The sequence below is a fragment of the Manacus vitellinus genome, unplaced genomic scaffold (assembly GCF_001715985.3).
Source record: "Manacus vitellinus isolate BGI_N305 unplaced genomic scaffold, ASM171598v3 scaffold_97_pilon, whole genome shotgun sequence".
Classification (NCBI taxonomy): domain Eukaryota; kingdom Metazoa; phylum Chordata; class Aves; order Passeriformes; family Pipridae; genus Manacus; species Manacus vitellinus.
The window spans coordinates 174,117-188,670 of NW_021940906.1; the positions used below are offsets into that span (position 1 = coordinate 174,117).

The following is a 14,554-nucleotide window of genomic DNA, read 5'->3' on the forward strand; positions in this document are numbered from 1 at the left end:
GCAGCGCACATCTTTTTGATGAGCTTTGGGTAGTAAAGAGCAGTTGATCAAGGCTCATGTGAGTGAGTACTCCTCCACCCTGGCTTTTTTTTTTTGTCCCAGGGCCTCATGTCTTACCTCTGGAACTCTTTAACCTCTAGAAAGGAAGTCACAAAAAATGATCGGTAGAAAAATGTCCAGCTTTTTGTAGGTCTTGAGAAGGAAAACTATCTGAATGGGTGGAAGGGTGACTGAACTTGCTCTACTTGGCCTTGCTTTGCTGAGGAGGGCTGACTATATAATCTCCAGAGGCCCCTCCAGTCTCAACTTTCCTGGTTCTGTCAGGTTAACTGCTGCCCCACTCTTGTTCAATTTTCTGTCATGTTCATAGTGAACTTCTTGTAGCAACCCTGACTTGATTCAGGAGAGACATAAGCGTTCCACATTTGTGGTTTAGTCTGTCTCTCTTCGGGAAGAGAGAATTGTTCTCTCTCACAAGATTAGCTGGAGGTCATCTGTATATGGCTGAGTGCTTGTGGAGGTTATCACCTGGAAAGCAGTTGTCCTGTTTGCTCTTTCAAGATCCTTCAAGGTAGTCCTGTGTCATTGTTTGGATTCTGAAGCAGGGTGATGATTTTGCCATCATTGGCGTGATGCTTTTGGGCCTTGTCTGACCTTATCAGGTTTTGGTTTCTGCACCCAGGCCTTTATGGCTTTATGGTGGGCAGCTGATAAACATCACTGTGTTGTTGTGAGAGAGTAAAAATGACCTGTTGAAAAATGTGTAGGTGGTTTGAAAGCAGCTGAATCCTGATTGCATAGTCTTTAGAATAAGATGGGATTTATGTAGCTGATACTGTGGGTTGAATGATCCCTGTGATAGAAAACACCTTCATAAGAAATTTGCTAGGGAGCTTGTATGAGGTTGACCCTGAGAATGATCTCTGGCGTGTGTGTACCTGCGCCAAGTGCAGCTCCAGTGGCAGGATGTGTTTCAGACCATCTTGGCCATACGGTGTGTGCTGTTACTGTCCTCAGCCTTTGAGAATTGGGACACACTCACGAGTACCTTGTGCCAGCATTTCAGCAACTGAATCTTTCAGTCTGATGGGCTCGTTCTTGGTCCTTGTCCCTACAGTGGTTGGTCACAGCCTGACAGCTCTGTGGTTTATGGCAGCTGAAGGAGACACCTTGCTGGGTTGCTGGTGTCACCCAAGTGCTGTTGGCAGTGGGGGAGTCTTGGGGTGTACCCTCATCTCCTCTGGCTCTCCTGTCATTAATGTCCCAGAGAATGTTTCTGGGGTTCCAGGAGCAAACTCCAAGCAGCCCTGACTGGAGACATCTTGAGTGCTACTGAGGGTCTTGGTGGTGGGTGTTGGTCTGACCCTGCCAGTTGGTCTGACCACTCTTACCGGGTGGTGCCTGGTACCTGGCAGCTGGAGTCCTTCCTCTCTTCTTTCTCTGGACATTGATTAAGATGTTGGTGTTTCTGGGAGCGTTCTACCTTTTGTTTCTGCTTTGGAAGGTTGTTGGTGGAGCTGGGGGTCAGGAGAGGCATGCTTGGGCATTTTGGTTGTTAGCGGCTTGGCTTAGGGCAGTGGGAGCTGTAACACTGTCACGATCTCGTGGTTTGGAAGCAGCAGTACTGCTGTGAGGAGACTGCAGGTAAGTACTGTCCCCCTGCAAGACATACCCCAAGTCACAGGAGCCCTAGGATAGCCTTGTGTATGCTCCATGTGCCGTGTGACACGGGGACAGGTCTGTGAGCTGGGAAGGGTTAATACAGCCTTTTAAAGAATGGATGTACATAGATATGAACAGCTCTAAATCTTAGTAGTATTTTGTAACTTTTTGTTCATTGTTTTGCATGGTACTTTCAAAACCATAATTTTGGACCTGAATGCCAATTTCCTATGTGTTTAACGAGCTTGCTGTATCATAAAGCTTTTAATCTATTTTTTAAAAAAGCTAAAAGCTTCTTAACTTATATTACAATTTCACCATCTTAAAAGTATTTTATAACTACTGCTGTCCTTTGATTTGTTTCCATTTTATTTCTATTATCTTGCAGCATCTTTTATCCAAATTCTTCTTTCTTATAAATCTTGTAAGTAGGAACCAGTAGCTTTTCCTTAATTGCTGTCATGCTTTTCTTTTTCCATAATCCCATATTTTATTTGTAAATTCATGCTCATCGTCTCTTGTAGCTTTTGCACTTTTACTTGAAAAAGACAAGTAATTTTTTTTTGTGTGTGTTTTTCAATGGGGAGGATTGTTGGCAAAAGCAAATTAATCTGCCTGAATCAGTCCCATCTTTTCTGTACTTTAGTCTGTGATCATGTCATGAATTTCAGGACTTTGCACTAACCATGTTTTTTTTACTTAAAGCTTATTTTACAGACCTAGTGTTTGATTTGTATGCATTGTGCATGTAGTGTTTTTTTCCAACTACAGTATATTGCTGGATAGCTTATTTAGGACAAAAAAATGGCTCATGGGAAGATGCATAAAGATTTGTGATTATTTGCTACTTACGTCATGAAAATTTGCAAGGTAACCATAGGTTAAATGCCGAATTTGAGGACAAAAATTCAGAGTAGACACTTGTCATTAAGACATTTCCTTTAAAAAATAAAACAAAAACCCCACTATCTGTAAATTATCAGGTATTCCAACTGCCAAAGTGTTAACACGCCTTTGTTTGCAAGGCTGACCATGAACCTGCTGTTCCCCCAGTGTCCCAGAGTTGAGACAGAGGAAGTTCTCTTATGCCAGTGGAAATACATTGGTGTGATTCTGTCAGGAGCACACATTGTCTGCTCTTTGCTTTTGTAGTTATAGAAATTTTGGAAATCCGTAGAGTCTTAGCTAAAAATAAGAAGGCACTCTTTCTGACATTAGTAACCCTAGAGTGAAGTCGTCCAAGGAAAAGACAAAAAAAATTAAAAAAAAAATCCCATTGAGTGCAATATATGTTTTGTTTTGGCTGCCATCCTGGAAGAAAGGATGGAGCCTGCAGAGCGAGTGGTCTTGTATCCACATGACACTGTATGAAAGGGGGACCAGAAATCTCTGTAGGAAGACCTGGTTTGGGGTGGATTGGCAGAACTGGCCTGCGGGAGTGAGCACAGAGCTGGCAGAGCCGTGTCCCTGTTAGGTCACAGGGGCTCCCGAGGGGCTGCTGTGGGACAGGGGCAGGAGTGGGCCAGCCCCTGTAGCTGCTGTCTGGGGGCTCTTGTAACCTCATACTTACTTGGCACTTTCAGTGGTCATGTGAGGAGGGGGACACCGAATTAGGAGAGTGGGTTCTACGACCTTCCTTTTCTCTTATGGGTCCTTAGAATTTTTGGGTTGATGTTCAGAGCAGCATGAGATGAGTTGGCCAGCTGGAAATTAAGCACTTCCTTGGAGGTCATAGTAATGGCACCATCTAAATTTTGGGGATTTTTTTTAAGGCAGGAAGGCAAGGTGGCACTTTATTGTTGTGGGGACGAGAACTAGGTGAGGGAGATCCTTGTCCTCCAGAGAGGGTAGGAAGCTAATACTGGATATAATCTTACTCTTCCCAGCAGAAAGGAAGGGGCAGTCTCCAGCATATGAAGGTCAGTTGTTGTCATCCTTACAGAGCAAAAAAGTTAGTTACACCCAAAAATGCTTCCTGAACAGAGGCGCTGGCTCAAATACAGTGAACTAACAGCTTCATGTTAACTACTAAATTGGACGTGATCTTTGTGTCCCGGATCCCATGAGCCTGTTCTGTACATTGGCACACACAGTGAAATGCTGTTTTTTCTCTTCCCAGCTATAGCGACCCAAGCTAGTGTGGAGTTCCGCCGGAAAGGATCCCAAATGTCCACAGACACTATGGCTTCCAACCCCATGTTTGATGCGAGTGAATTCCCAGACAACTATGAAGCAGGAAGGGCAGAGGCGTGCGGGACACTGTGTAGGATATTTTGTAGCAAGAAGACTGGGGAGGAAATATTACCAGCTTACCTATCCCGGTACTAACCTACCTTCCAGTTGCTTTATTGGTGTGACTTCGTGGTGCAGATTAATTCCCAGTAAACAGCATTCTGCTGCTGTCCAAATCCCGTGGTGCCAGTTCAAAACCACCAGGTTGGCCTTCAGAGGCTGGAGGTGCTAACCCTGGCTAACCCCAGTGCTGGTCTCCTCTTGCATTCTCATGATGCTGATTTTCATTGGGTTTTCTTCAAGTTCCAGTTGAAGGGGAGTCTCTTAAAGTGTGCCTCCAGCTGGAAGGAACATTTTCTTTGGCACTTTCTTGCCTCTTGTATTTTTATTTTTGTTTAATCTGTCACTGAATATTGTTCAGATGGAAAAAGCGTGCAGACATGAGACTTTGTACACTTTATTAGACCACAGAGGGTCTTGTGTTGTCAAATACCACAACACTGGGTTTGGTTTTTTGTGGTTGCTTATTTATCACCCTTTGAATATTGAAATGTGGGAATTATTTGAAACAGTTGTGTTTGAACTGCCTCTGTGTTCAGTTTTGTTTCTAATAAAATAAGGCAGTCTTGCCTATCATAGTATACCTTCTTCCCAAATTCTTAGTAACTAAAATAGCAAAGGCTAAGGCAGAGAGTCAATTTTAAATCATGATTCTCTCAAACTGTTTGTGTATGTTTTTCCCAGATGGCATCAAAACTTCCCAGAATACTGAACAATTTTATATCTTGAACGTTGTAGTATTTTGCTTATAGATAGTTCATGTTTCTCTTGCCTGGTCAGTGGGACTCCTCTGGGTCTGAAAGCCTTCTGAAAAAACTAAGGAGGTATAAGTATTCTGTAGCCAGAAGCTGCAAAAGAAGCTGCCTTGGAATGGTGGGCAGAGAGTCCCTGCTCCTGCTTTTTCATTTGAACCGGTTATGTTGGTTATGTTTGGTCTCATTTTCCAGATTGCTGTCCTGGCATCCTGTCCCTTGTCCTGTCCACCACTTCCCCTGAGATTTCTCAGTATTTTTCTCATGTTAAAATCAAGGTTCCACTCCCACCCTTACATGGGGAGGGAGTAGCAGGGAGCAGGTGATCCAGCACTGTTAGTAATCAGCTGGGTGTATTAGCACAGCTCCCAGGCTGGGTGTTGCAACAAGTTAGTGATTTCAGTAAAACTGTGCTGCCTGGCTTTTCACATGAAATACCTGTGATCTGGGAAGGTCTTGTTAAGCTGGTCAGGTGTGTTTGCCCATGCCAAAGTAATGTGGGGGGATGCTCATATCAGTATTTCTTAACTCTGGTTCTGAAACTTACTATATTTTATGTAGACAAGATCAAATAGTGGCTGCACATTCTTGTTCATGTGGGATTCTGATGGTTTTTATATGCAAATAATTTAATTTTATCTTTCTTTGTCAGATTTTACATGCTTTTAATTCAGGGTTTGCAGATAGCAGATTTCGTTTGCCACCCCGTTCTTGCCAGTGTTATTCTAAACTCCCCTCCTCTGTTCTGCTGTGACCTGAAAGGAATCGATGTCGTGGTTCCCTACTTCATTTCGGCTCTTGAAACTATTTTACCTGACAGGTAAATTGCTGTTTCCATATAAACATCATCAGATGTTGGGAGGTGTTTGTCTTCTGTCGTTCCTGAGTAGGAATTCTGCCACGTGGGGCTCACAGTGCCTGTGTATTTGATGGTGATAATAGCAGCACTGTGTAAGCTCAAATTTTCAATTTTATTTGAGGCAGTTTTCTTTAAAGCAATAATAATGCTTTCTTTAAATGTAATATGTGAGTTGGTAGCTGCATATTCATGGATGGAAAGCAGTACCTTTAAGAATAGGGAAAAGGAGTGATTTAGCTCAATTATGTTGAAAGCCTACTGATTTTAAACTTTCACAAGATATTCATTAGTGGCTGTTGCTACAGTGAATTCAATAAGTGAGTAATTGTACACAACATTAAATGGAAAAATTGATAATTTAAGCTGATGAAATTGGAGTAGGTTCTTAAACCAGAAGATATAACCTCACTTGTCAGAGCTTTATAGATTTCTGGATGTTTTGCTAAGTAAAGCACTTAGTAGTACTCTCTGAATGCCTTTTTCAATGCATGTGTTATGTCTTGGTACTGCATTTTGTTTTGAAGTTATGCATAAAATATTATTTATCTGCTGGGCTTAAATCTGAGCCAATGCTTCTTTTGGATAGGTCTTAGAAAGAAACAACTACATTGCATACTGCAAATTACTTAAGACCATTGGGTGGCTGTATATTTAATTTTAACTTAATTAAATTTGGCTCCAGATTCCTGTGAAAAGTTGATTAACTGTGTGATGCTTTGATTTGCAGAGAACTCTCAAAGTTTAAAATCTATGTAAACCCCACAGAGCTAAGAAGAGCTTCCATTAACATCTTGCTGTCTCTGTTGCCTCTTCCTCATCATTTTGGAACAATAAAGTCCGAGGTAGTAAACTTATCACTTTATTTGCATTTCCGTTTTATTTTCCCTGTTGTTTTGGAGTGGGATTTGATGGTTTGTGGGTTGTATTGGGTGTTCTCTTTGGCACTGAAACACAGCGACCGAGGGAACAGTAAGACCATATTACAGGTTGTCAGTAGCAATGGCTGCTGTGGATGTTGACTTCTGAAACAATACCCCGCTGATGTGATCTTTAATTGATACTGAAATAAGTGTGTTTTTCCTTCAGGTTGTCCTGGAAGGGAAATTCAGCAATGATGACAGCTCAACGTATGATAAACCAGTAACATTCCTGTCCTTGAAGCTGAGGCTTGTGAATATACTTATAGGAGCTTTGCAAACAGAAACAGATCCCAACAACACTCAAATGATACTAGGTTATTTCAACTTTTTTATTTATTGACTGCGTTGTAGAAGTGTCTGTCTTAGTCTGTCCTGGGATAACATGGGTTATTAGTAATGTATTGCTTTGCAAGAAGAAGGTTTAAATTCCTGGCAGGTTGTCATATTGTAATCTCCCTCATACTATGAAAATGTCTTAAAAAGCCTCATGTTAATCTCTTTCTTTTTACAGATGTGGAGTAGTACTTGAAAAGTAGAGGGGAAAGTAAAACACATCCTAGCATAAAAAGTCAGTCATAACTAGGAATGGAAATAGGAAAAATTGTCATTTTAATTTTGGGAAGGATTTGCAACTAATGGATTACAAGGAAAACCTTAGTTTTTGGCATAGTTAAGCCTAGAAACAAATTGAAGTACCAGAGACTGATAGTCCAACTCTGGCAAAATACAGATGACATTTGTTTAGCAGTGTGTAAATCCTCAGGCAAAAGCCAAAGTTTTGAATAGAATCTGGAGATGCACTGTGCACAGTTTGGCAACAAACTGTTCTTTGAGGTAAAGAGTGGATTAACATTATTCTGAATACTCAGAAAGGAAGTAGAAGATAAAAACGTGGATAGTGCATAATCTATCAAACATTTTCAGACAAGTAAAAAGGTACTCGCCTATTATTCTCCCCCAGTTTTCTCTTTTAACATGATGTCCTTACGACTTCCCTATTGTCTGTATAAAAAGGCAACAGTGTGCCTTGTTCTGGGAGGCAGAGACTCTAGCTGGTTAACAGGGGAGGGCAAGGAAATGAGGTGAGCAATTAAGGGAAAGGAAAGAAACACAGTCTGCAAAGACTTTTGGAAGGTTACCTTACAGGAGTTGAAACAGTTTCTTTTCTAGCAGAAGACTAGAGTGGAGTAATTTGAAGGAATGGTTTGCAGCCAGTGCTGGTGAAGGAGTGAGGATACTCCTGGTTTGTGAGCCCCTCAGAGCATCGGTGCTCGGAGGGTTGCCCCACCTCCAGGGCCACGTCTGGCACCACAGGGCGATGCTCTGTTAGACCCAGCCATGCAGTCCTGTGCCCCTCACAACTAGTTGGTTTGCAGCCAGCTGGGTAGGTGCTCTGCCTTGAATGGGATTTTTGCTATTATTATTCCCGTGCTAGTCCATCACAGTTCATCTCCCCTGTATTCCTCTTCTGAAACTCCTGTTTCCATATATGAAGTTATTTCCTGCTGGCTTTAGCTGGAGGGGATTCATGAACCTCCATTTTAGCCAGAAATTCTCACATGTTCACCAGCTTCTCAACAAAAACACTGTTTCCAGCTATCACTAAATGTTTGACTGCAAGTGGTGCATTTCATAGAATCACAGAATGGTTTGGGCTGGAAAGGACCTTAAAGACCATCTTGTTCCACCCCCTGCCATGGGCAGGGACACCTTCCACTAGCCCAGGTTGCTCCAAGCCCCGTCCAACCTGGCCTTGGACACTTCCATGGATAGGGCAGCCACAGCTTCTCTGGGCAACCTGTGCCAGGGCCTCCCCACTCTCACATCTAACTCTGCCCTCTGGCAGTGGGAAGCCATTGCCCCTTGTCCTGGCATTTCCCTTCGTAGAGCAAGTGGTGTCTTCCTAAATGTTCATTGCTGGGTGAGACAGGGAAGAAAGGCAGAAAACTAAAGCTGGTGCTACCAGATGTGTCAGTGTCAGCCTGTTTCAGGTCCATGTCCTTACTCCTTCTATCCTCATCATCTGGAGGTGATGCTGCCAAACAGATACAGGCTGTTCACCCTATTTTACCTAAAACAGATCAGCAGTTTTAATTTAAATGTGTTACACTTATATCTTTCCCAAGGTTGAAGAGAAAACTCCCTCCTTGCTCGTTTAGATGCAGTGGGGTTGGTGACCCCTGCACTTAAGAGCTTCAGCTTTTTGAACACAGTATTTTGGTCAGTGTTGGAAAACATAGCATGGAAAGTGAGAGGCTGGGGAAGACTTCCAGGTAGAGGGAATTTCAGTGTATACCATCTCAGATTATGAACTGGCCTTCTGATACATATCCTTAAATTTCACTGGAGTTTTTAAATGAGCACAATCTGATGGGAGACAAGGAACCATTCCAGCCCTTCTGTGAAGCCAGAATCCTTCCAAACTGAGGAATTTGACAGACCTATCACAGAATACTTGGGGTCCAAGGGACCTTTGAAGATCATCCAGTGCAACCCTCCCACCAAGGCAGGGTCACCTAGAGCAGGTTACACAGGAACACATCCAGGTGGGTTTTGAATGTCCCTAAAGAGGGAGACTCTGTGTTCTCCCTTGGCACCTGTTCCAGGGCTCTGCCACCCTCTATGGAAAGTTCTTCCTCATGTTGAGCTGGAACTTCCTGTGGTTTACTTTATAGCCGTTATTCCTTGTCCTGCCACTGAACAGAGTCTGGCACCATCCTCTTGACATATTTATTTTTATATCTTAAGATATATGTATGTATTGATGAGATCCCCTCTCAGTCTTTTCTAGACTGTGTTCAAAGCAGTTTTAAAATAGCTGAAAGCAGCTTCCATCTGCTTCAAATGGCTAAGCCTGAATCAAATCCTGTGTTTTAATAAGAGATTTTATAAAACAGGGTGGCTATCTTGTATGCTAGACCTTCTGTGCTTCTTTGTAAATTTTAGCAGTGAATGTTCTGCTGCAGTCTGTAGTTACCTTCTGATATCTGGTTCTGCAGGTGCAATGTTAAATATTGTTCAGGATTCAGCACTGTTAGAAGCCATTGGCTGTCAGATGGAAACGGTGAGTTTTTCTTTGTTTATTAAGTTACCTCTTCAGAAAGAATGCATTCCTCACTTTACCTGCTACTGAAAGCAGCTCAGGTAGCATCTTGAGGTTTGATCATCTTTTATATCTAAGAGCACCCACTGGCATAAGGAACTCTAATCAGAAAAGGCTCCTGTAAACTGCCTTTCCCTTTGCAGAACGGTGGTGAAAACAACCTGTTCAAAAGCCACAGTCGCACCAACAGCGGCATCAGCACCGCGAGCGGCGGCAGCACAGAGCCCACGACGCCCGACAGCGAGCGGCCAGCACAGGCCCTGCTGAGGGACTATGGTAAGGACAGCTCTTTGGGAAACCCTGTCACTGTATGCCAGGATGATGCTGCCTGGGTTTTTCTGTTCCAGTTCTGGCTAATCCATTAATGTACCCGGGTGTGAACCCAGGTGGACAGTCCATCTGCATGTTGCCGATTTGTGCTCTCGTGCCCTTCCGGTGGTTGTTTTAATCCTACTAAAGGACTCTTAACATTTTCAAAATAAGAATGTAAAAGCTTATGGAAAACGTGTTTGCAAACTGCTTTATTTTAACTTATGTTTTCAAGACTCTTAGTTTTTGTCAACAATAATGGGATAAATGTACACCAAGTGTGAATTAATCTCTTCATTCATTTTGGTGTCGTTCCAAATGCTCACCTGACCTCTGCAGCACCTTTTCTTAAACCACATTTAAAGGACTCTGGTTTTTGTAAAGCAAGTAAGCAGAATGCTTGTGATGTCTCATTTGTTATAACAAGAGAATTTAGTAATTAACTTCAGTTTGCTATGTCTTGTACTGTACATTTTTGATTCTTTGTAGAAAAATCTATGTTGTTCTAACTCTGTGTGTGTGGTAAGCTGGCTGAATGTCAAGATCCTGCAATTTCGTTTGCACTTTTGTCTTCATCAGTTTAACTGATGTCAGCCAAGTAAAAGTGAGAACAAGTCACCTTTTTATTATACTGTAGCCTCTGTTGACAACTCTGTCCTCACCAACCAAAAATGTTTGGTGGTGGGTTTTTTTATCTAGTTTTCTAAACACCAAGAGAAGGGAGATTAGCAGGAAAGGCTTCAGTATATTCTGGGAATTCATATAAACATGTTGGTGCTTTCCCTACAGGATTTGTTTGTTGGAAATTATCAAATTGCTAATTTTCAGCACACCATTTGAATTGTTTAGTGGGTGTTTTCACTGACAAGTGCTTGTAAAAATATTCATTTGTGAGATTAAAAAAAATCTTCTAAATATTTGACTTGATGAGTCTTCAAACCATGACATAACTTGAAATATATTTTGTAGCATATGCCTTTTATTGGATTTTTTAAATTTCCGGTGCACAGAAGGTAAGGTTGTGAGGAATTTATGAAAAGAATTTGTGTTTCCACTGGATGCTTCAAACAAGAGAAAACTGAAGACAAAATGGTCTATTGTAACTGTTTAGCCATAGCAGACTCTTGAATCTGCTGCTGGTGTAACACTGGACATAGCTCTGGAGTGGTTAATATGCTAATTTAAGTTTTGGGAAGGATGTACCTTAGCTGTCATAGTTCTCATGTCTCTTTATAACTAGTCATTGAGCAATTTTTTGTTTCTGACATTAATTTACATACTTTGGTTTTAACAAATACATGTAGTATTTATGTTTCTAATATTTTGAAGTGAGAACAACTGATACTTAAAACATTTTCTATTTTTAATTTTGAGCTAAAGGTTCAAGGGAGTGAAAGGTTACAAAAAATTGTCTTTCTCCAGCACTGATTCTTTCATTATCCACATCTCTTGAACCTAGTGCAGCTTTTGATTAACACTAGGTAAGGAAGGAATGGTTAACTTCTGACACAGATATCTAAAATTACATGTGCTCTATTAGTTCGTCAATACAATTACTAATGTTTAATATACATTACCAATGCCTAAATTTTTCTGAGACTACAAGACATGACAGCAATTTAAGTACAACAGCAAAACCTGAAGCTGAGTGTTCTGCTGCTGAAGTGCAGCAGAGCATTGGGATTATCCAAAATGCCTTAAGGAAAAAATTAGATGGAGCTAGCTAGTCTGAATGGGTTTGTATAATGCCTGGAGTGTACAGGAGGGAGTTAGCCTATGCAAAAATCACCAAATTTTGAGATTCTGGGTTGGGTATGATTTATTTTATGTCTGTATTGTGGCTGCTTTGCCTTGTGCCTGTGCTTTGCTTATTGTCACTAATCCCTCCCTGTGGTGTGGTTTTGGGGTTATATCCTAGCTCTTCATACAGATACAGCTGCTGGACTGCTGATACGCAGCATCCACCTGGTAACCCAAAGGCTCAACTCCCAGTGGAGGCAGGACATGAGTATCTCTCTGGCTGCCCTGGAGCTGCTCTCTGGACTGGCAAAGGTGAGAGGTGCAGTTTGGTGTGCTCTGGCCCCTTCTCACAGGGTAGTTTTAGTCCTGTTTGGGTGAAAGTCATGGCATCAAACAGATTTCTGTGTCTGAGTTTGTCAGCCAATGTTCTGTTTGGGCACCAGAAAAAGCAGCATTGTAGGTCATTTTCTCCCAGTTTAAATGCACTGTGGCTCAAAGGGCACGTGCCCTGGGGGTGCCTCTTGGCTGAAACTGCTGCTCAGGGTGGCCTGTTCAGACACACTGCTCTGCTGCATGATTCTGGCAGGTTTTGTTGAGCTGGCTGGCTGGCTCCTAACCCTTCTCATGGATTCCCACTTGTGTCTGGCTTTGGTTTTTGTTTTGCTTTTTTATTCTACGCAATCTGCCATATTAGGTTGCATAGTTGAGGAAGAACTTGCCACTACATTGGCAGTGTCAGTGCAGGGGCCTGGGCCATCAGTTTTCAACCTTCCTGTAAGCCATTTGATGTAGCTTTGCTTGGATGGGGGTGTGGTATGTCCGTTCCCTCTGTAACCCCACTGGGAAAGGAGGTTTTGGTGATGTTAGTTGGCAGATGGCAAATATGCCAGGGAATTAAGCAACTTTACTGCCCTTTTTGTATTGTACCTGCTTTTCCCTTTCCTCCTCATTTTGGAAATAGTTTTTAGAGCTTGAAGAAAGATGTCATATTTCTAATATGGAGGTGCCACCTTCTTCAGAGCTTTTTCTGCACACAATTGCTTAATTCAACACAAATAACAACTAAAGCTACTAGGTGGGGACAGGAGGAGAACTGTTGAGAAGCAAAATGCCCTTTTCTGCCTGAGGGCTCTTGTCCCCAAGCTGGACTTCATGACCTTTGTTAAGCAAAAGTCTAGTGTACTTACAGCAGCCATGATAACCTGGCATGACAATTCAGCTTTTCCTGTCATATTTCCACAGGAACTCAACAGATCTCCTTGAAATATGTGTCTCAGGCAGTTTTTATAGTGTGAAGTCAGCACTGCGCTGTGTTGGACTGAGTGCTTATTTATTATTGCAGCAGCATGAGCTGAAGAATGTATTTGAAAGTGTTTGCGATGAATTAATGTATATTATGGGGTCTTAAAGAGTGTCATACAGAACCAGGGGTTTCTTGGTGGTTTAGCCAAGTTTTCTTTCTTTTTTTTTTTCCTTCTCGCAATGGTATGGGAATGTGGAAATACATTATCTTTTCAAATGCCTCCCCGGTTAATATTAAATATTATATTTAATAATTCTGATGCAAATGAAATAATTCTTCCCTGGGATCTTTTTCCCCTTCATAACAAAGTGGGTAGAAAGAAATCACTCTTCGTGCAGAACTGCAGCAAGGAACCTGTTCTGTTTGTGCCTTTGGAGGTGACAAGTCCCAAAGCCCTTCTCAGGGAGGGGCTGCCCTGGCTTATATCTCTTGAGCACCGGGTTATCAGTGGGACTTGGGAAAGTCAAAAATGCTGCTTCCTGCAAGGTTCATGAACCTGCCTTTCATAAGCTCATCTTGAGGACACTGCCATAGATCTTGGGCTTCTGAAGGACACACTGCCTTAATCCCAGGGCTCTGAATTGTCACTCCCATTTGTGGAGTACGTCTGCCTGGCTCCAGTGCTGTCACCAGCAAGCCCATCCACCTTCCTGCCTGGATAAAAGTGCACCTGAATGAGTAAAGCTCTACAAGGCATAGTCAGATGCTACAGAGTAGGAAAAATCCAGCTGTTCCTGTGCTGAGTCACAGTTCTTTAGCTGTATAATGCACACCCTCATGACTGTGCCTGGCTGTTTCCTGACCGTCTGGTCTGGAGCCTTCCTCCCTGCAGCCCTGAGCTGGGAGAGAAGCAGAGGGGTGTTGGCAGTGAGTTTTGGGGAATGGGTTATGGGTTTTTTGTCAGCCTGCTTCTCTGAGAGTGGCTTTCCTGTCCCTTTTTCTACTGGTGAAAGTTACTCTGCTGAGAGTATGTCTAGGGGAAAGTTATCTGAGCAGAATGAAGCCCTTTGGGAAGGGAGACTCCCACTCAAGAGAGACTTGAGTGGGTTCTTAGAGATACCGAATGGGTTGCCAGAGCTGAAGAAGTGGCATTTGCTGAAAGTAAATTTCCAATACTGCAAATTCAGCTTGCATTTGATTTCTTATCAAACCATGTTGGTACCACTCTTGCTCTTGAAAACCAAACCATGCAGTGTGGTGGCACCTCAGTGCAGCATTTCTTTCCACTTAAATAATTTTACCCACAATTTTAAGCTGTAATCATAAAAGACCTCAACTGCTTATTCCCGTTTCTTAAAACTGCATTTCCAAATGCACTTCCTTCTTCTCTGGAAGATTTCTGTGGAGGAATTCTCACGCTGTCCTCCTTGCTTGGCCAGGTGAAGGTGGTGGTGGACCCCTGTGATCGGAAGCGGGCGATCAGCTCCGTGTGCAGCTACATCGTGTACCAGTGCAGCCGCCCGGCCCCGCTGCACTCCCGGGACCTGCACTCCATGATCGTGGCAGCGTTCCAGTGCCTCTGCGTGTGGCTCACGGAGCACCCCGACATGCTGGATGAGAAGGTCAGAGTCTCTGCTGCACAGATTTTGAGCACTGCAGTTGTGATCCTTTCGT

General features: G+C 42.7%; 1 protein-coding gene across 5 annotated transcripts in view; it reads left to right on the plus strand.

Moving 5' to 3' along the window:
* Positions 1-14,554, plus strand: part of RALGAPB (Ral GTPase activating protein non-catalytic beta subunit) — a 64,156-nt gene that overhangs the window by 23,886 nt on the left and 25,716 nt on the right. For 2 of the 5 annotated variants that reach the window (XM_029965294.1, XM_029965298.1), the window contains 9 exons: positions 2,051-2,086; positions 3,782-3,983; positions 5,359-5,526; positions 6,293-6,407; positions 6,652-6,799; positions 9,485-9,549; positions 9,732-9,864; positions 11,816-11,949; positions 14,320-14,502. In XM_029965294.1, coding sequence (XP_029821154.1) covers positions 2,051-2,086; positions 3,782-3,983; positions 5,359-5,526; positions 6,293-6,407; positions 6,652-6,799; positions 9,485-9,549; positions 9,732-9,864; positions 11,816-11,949; positions 14,320-14,502 — 1,184 coding nt within the window. The remainder of the gene's footprint in view (positions 1-2,050; positions 2,087-3,781; positions 3,984-5,358; positions 5,527-6,292; positions 6,408-6,651; positions 6,800-9,484; positions 9,550-9,731; positions 9,865-11,815; positions 11,950-14,319; positions 14,503-14,554) is intronic. The other 3 variants (XM_029965295.1, XM_029965296.1, XM_029965297.1) reach the window with 3 other exon arrangements.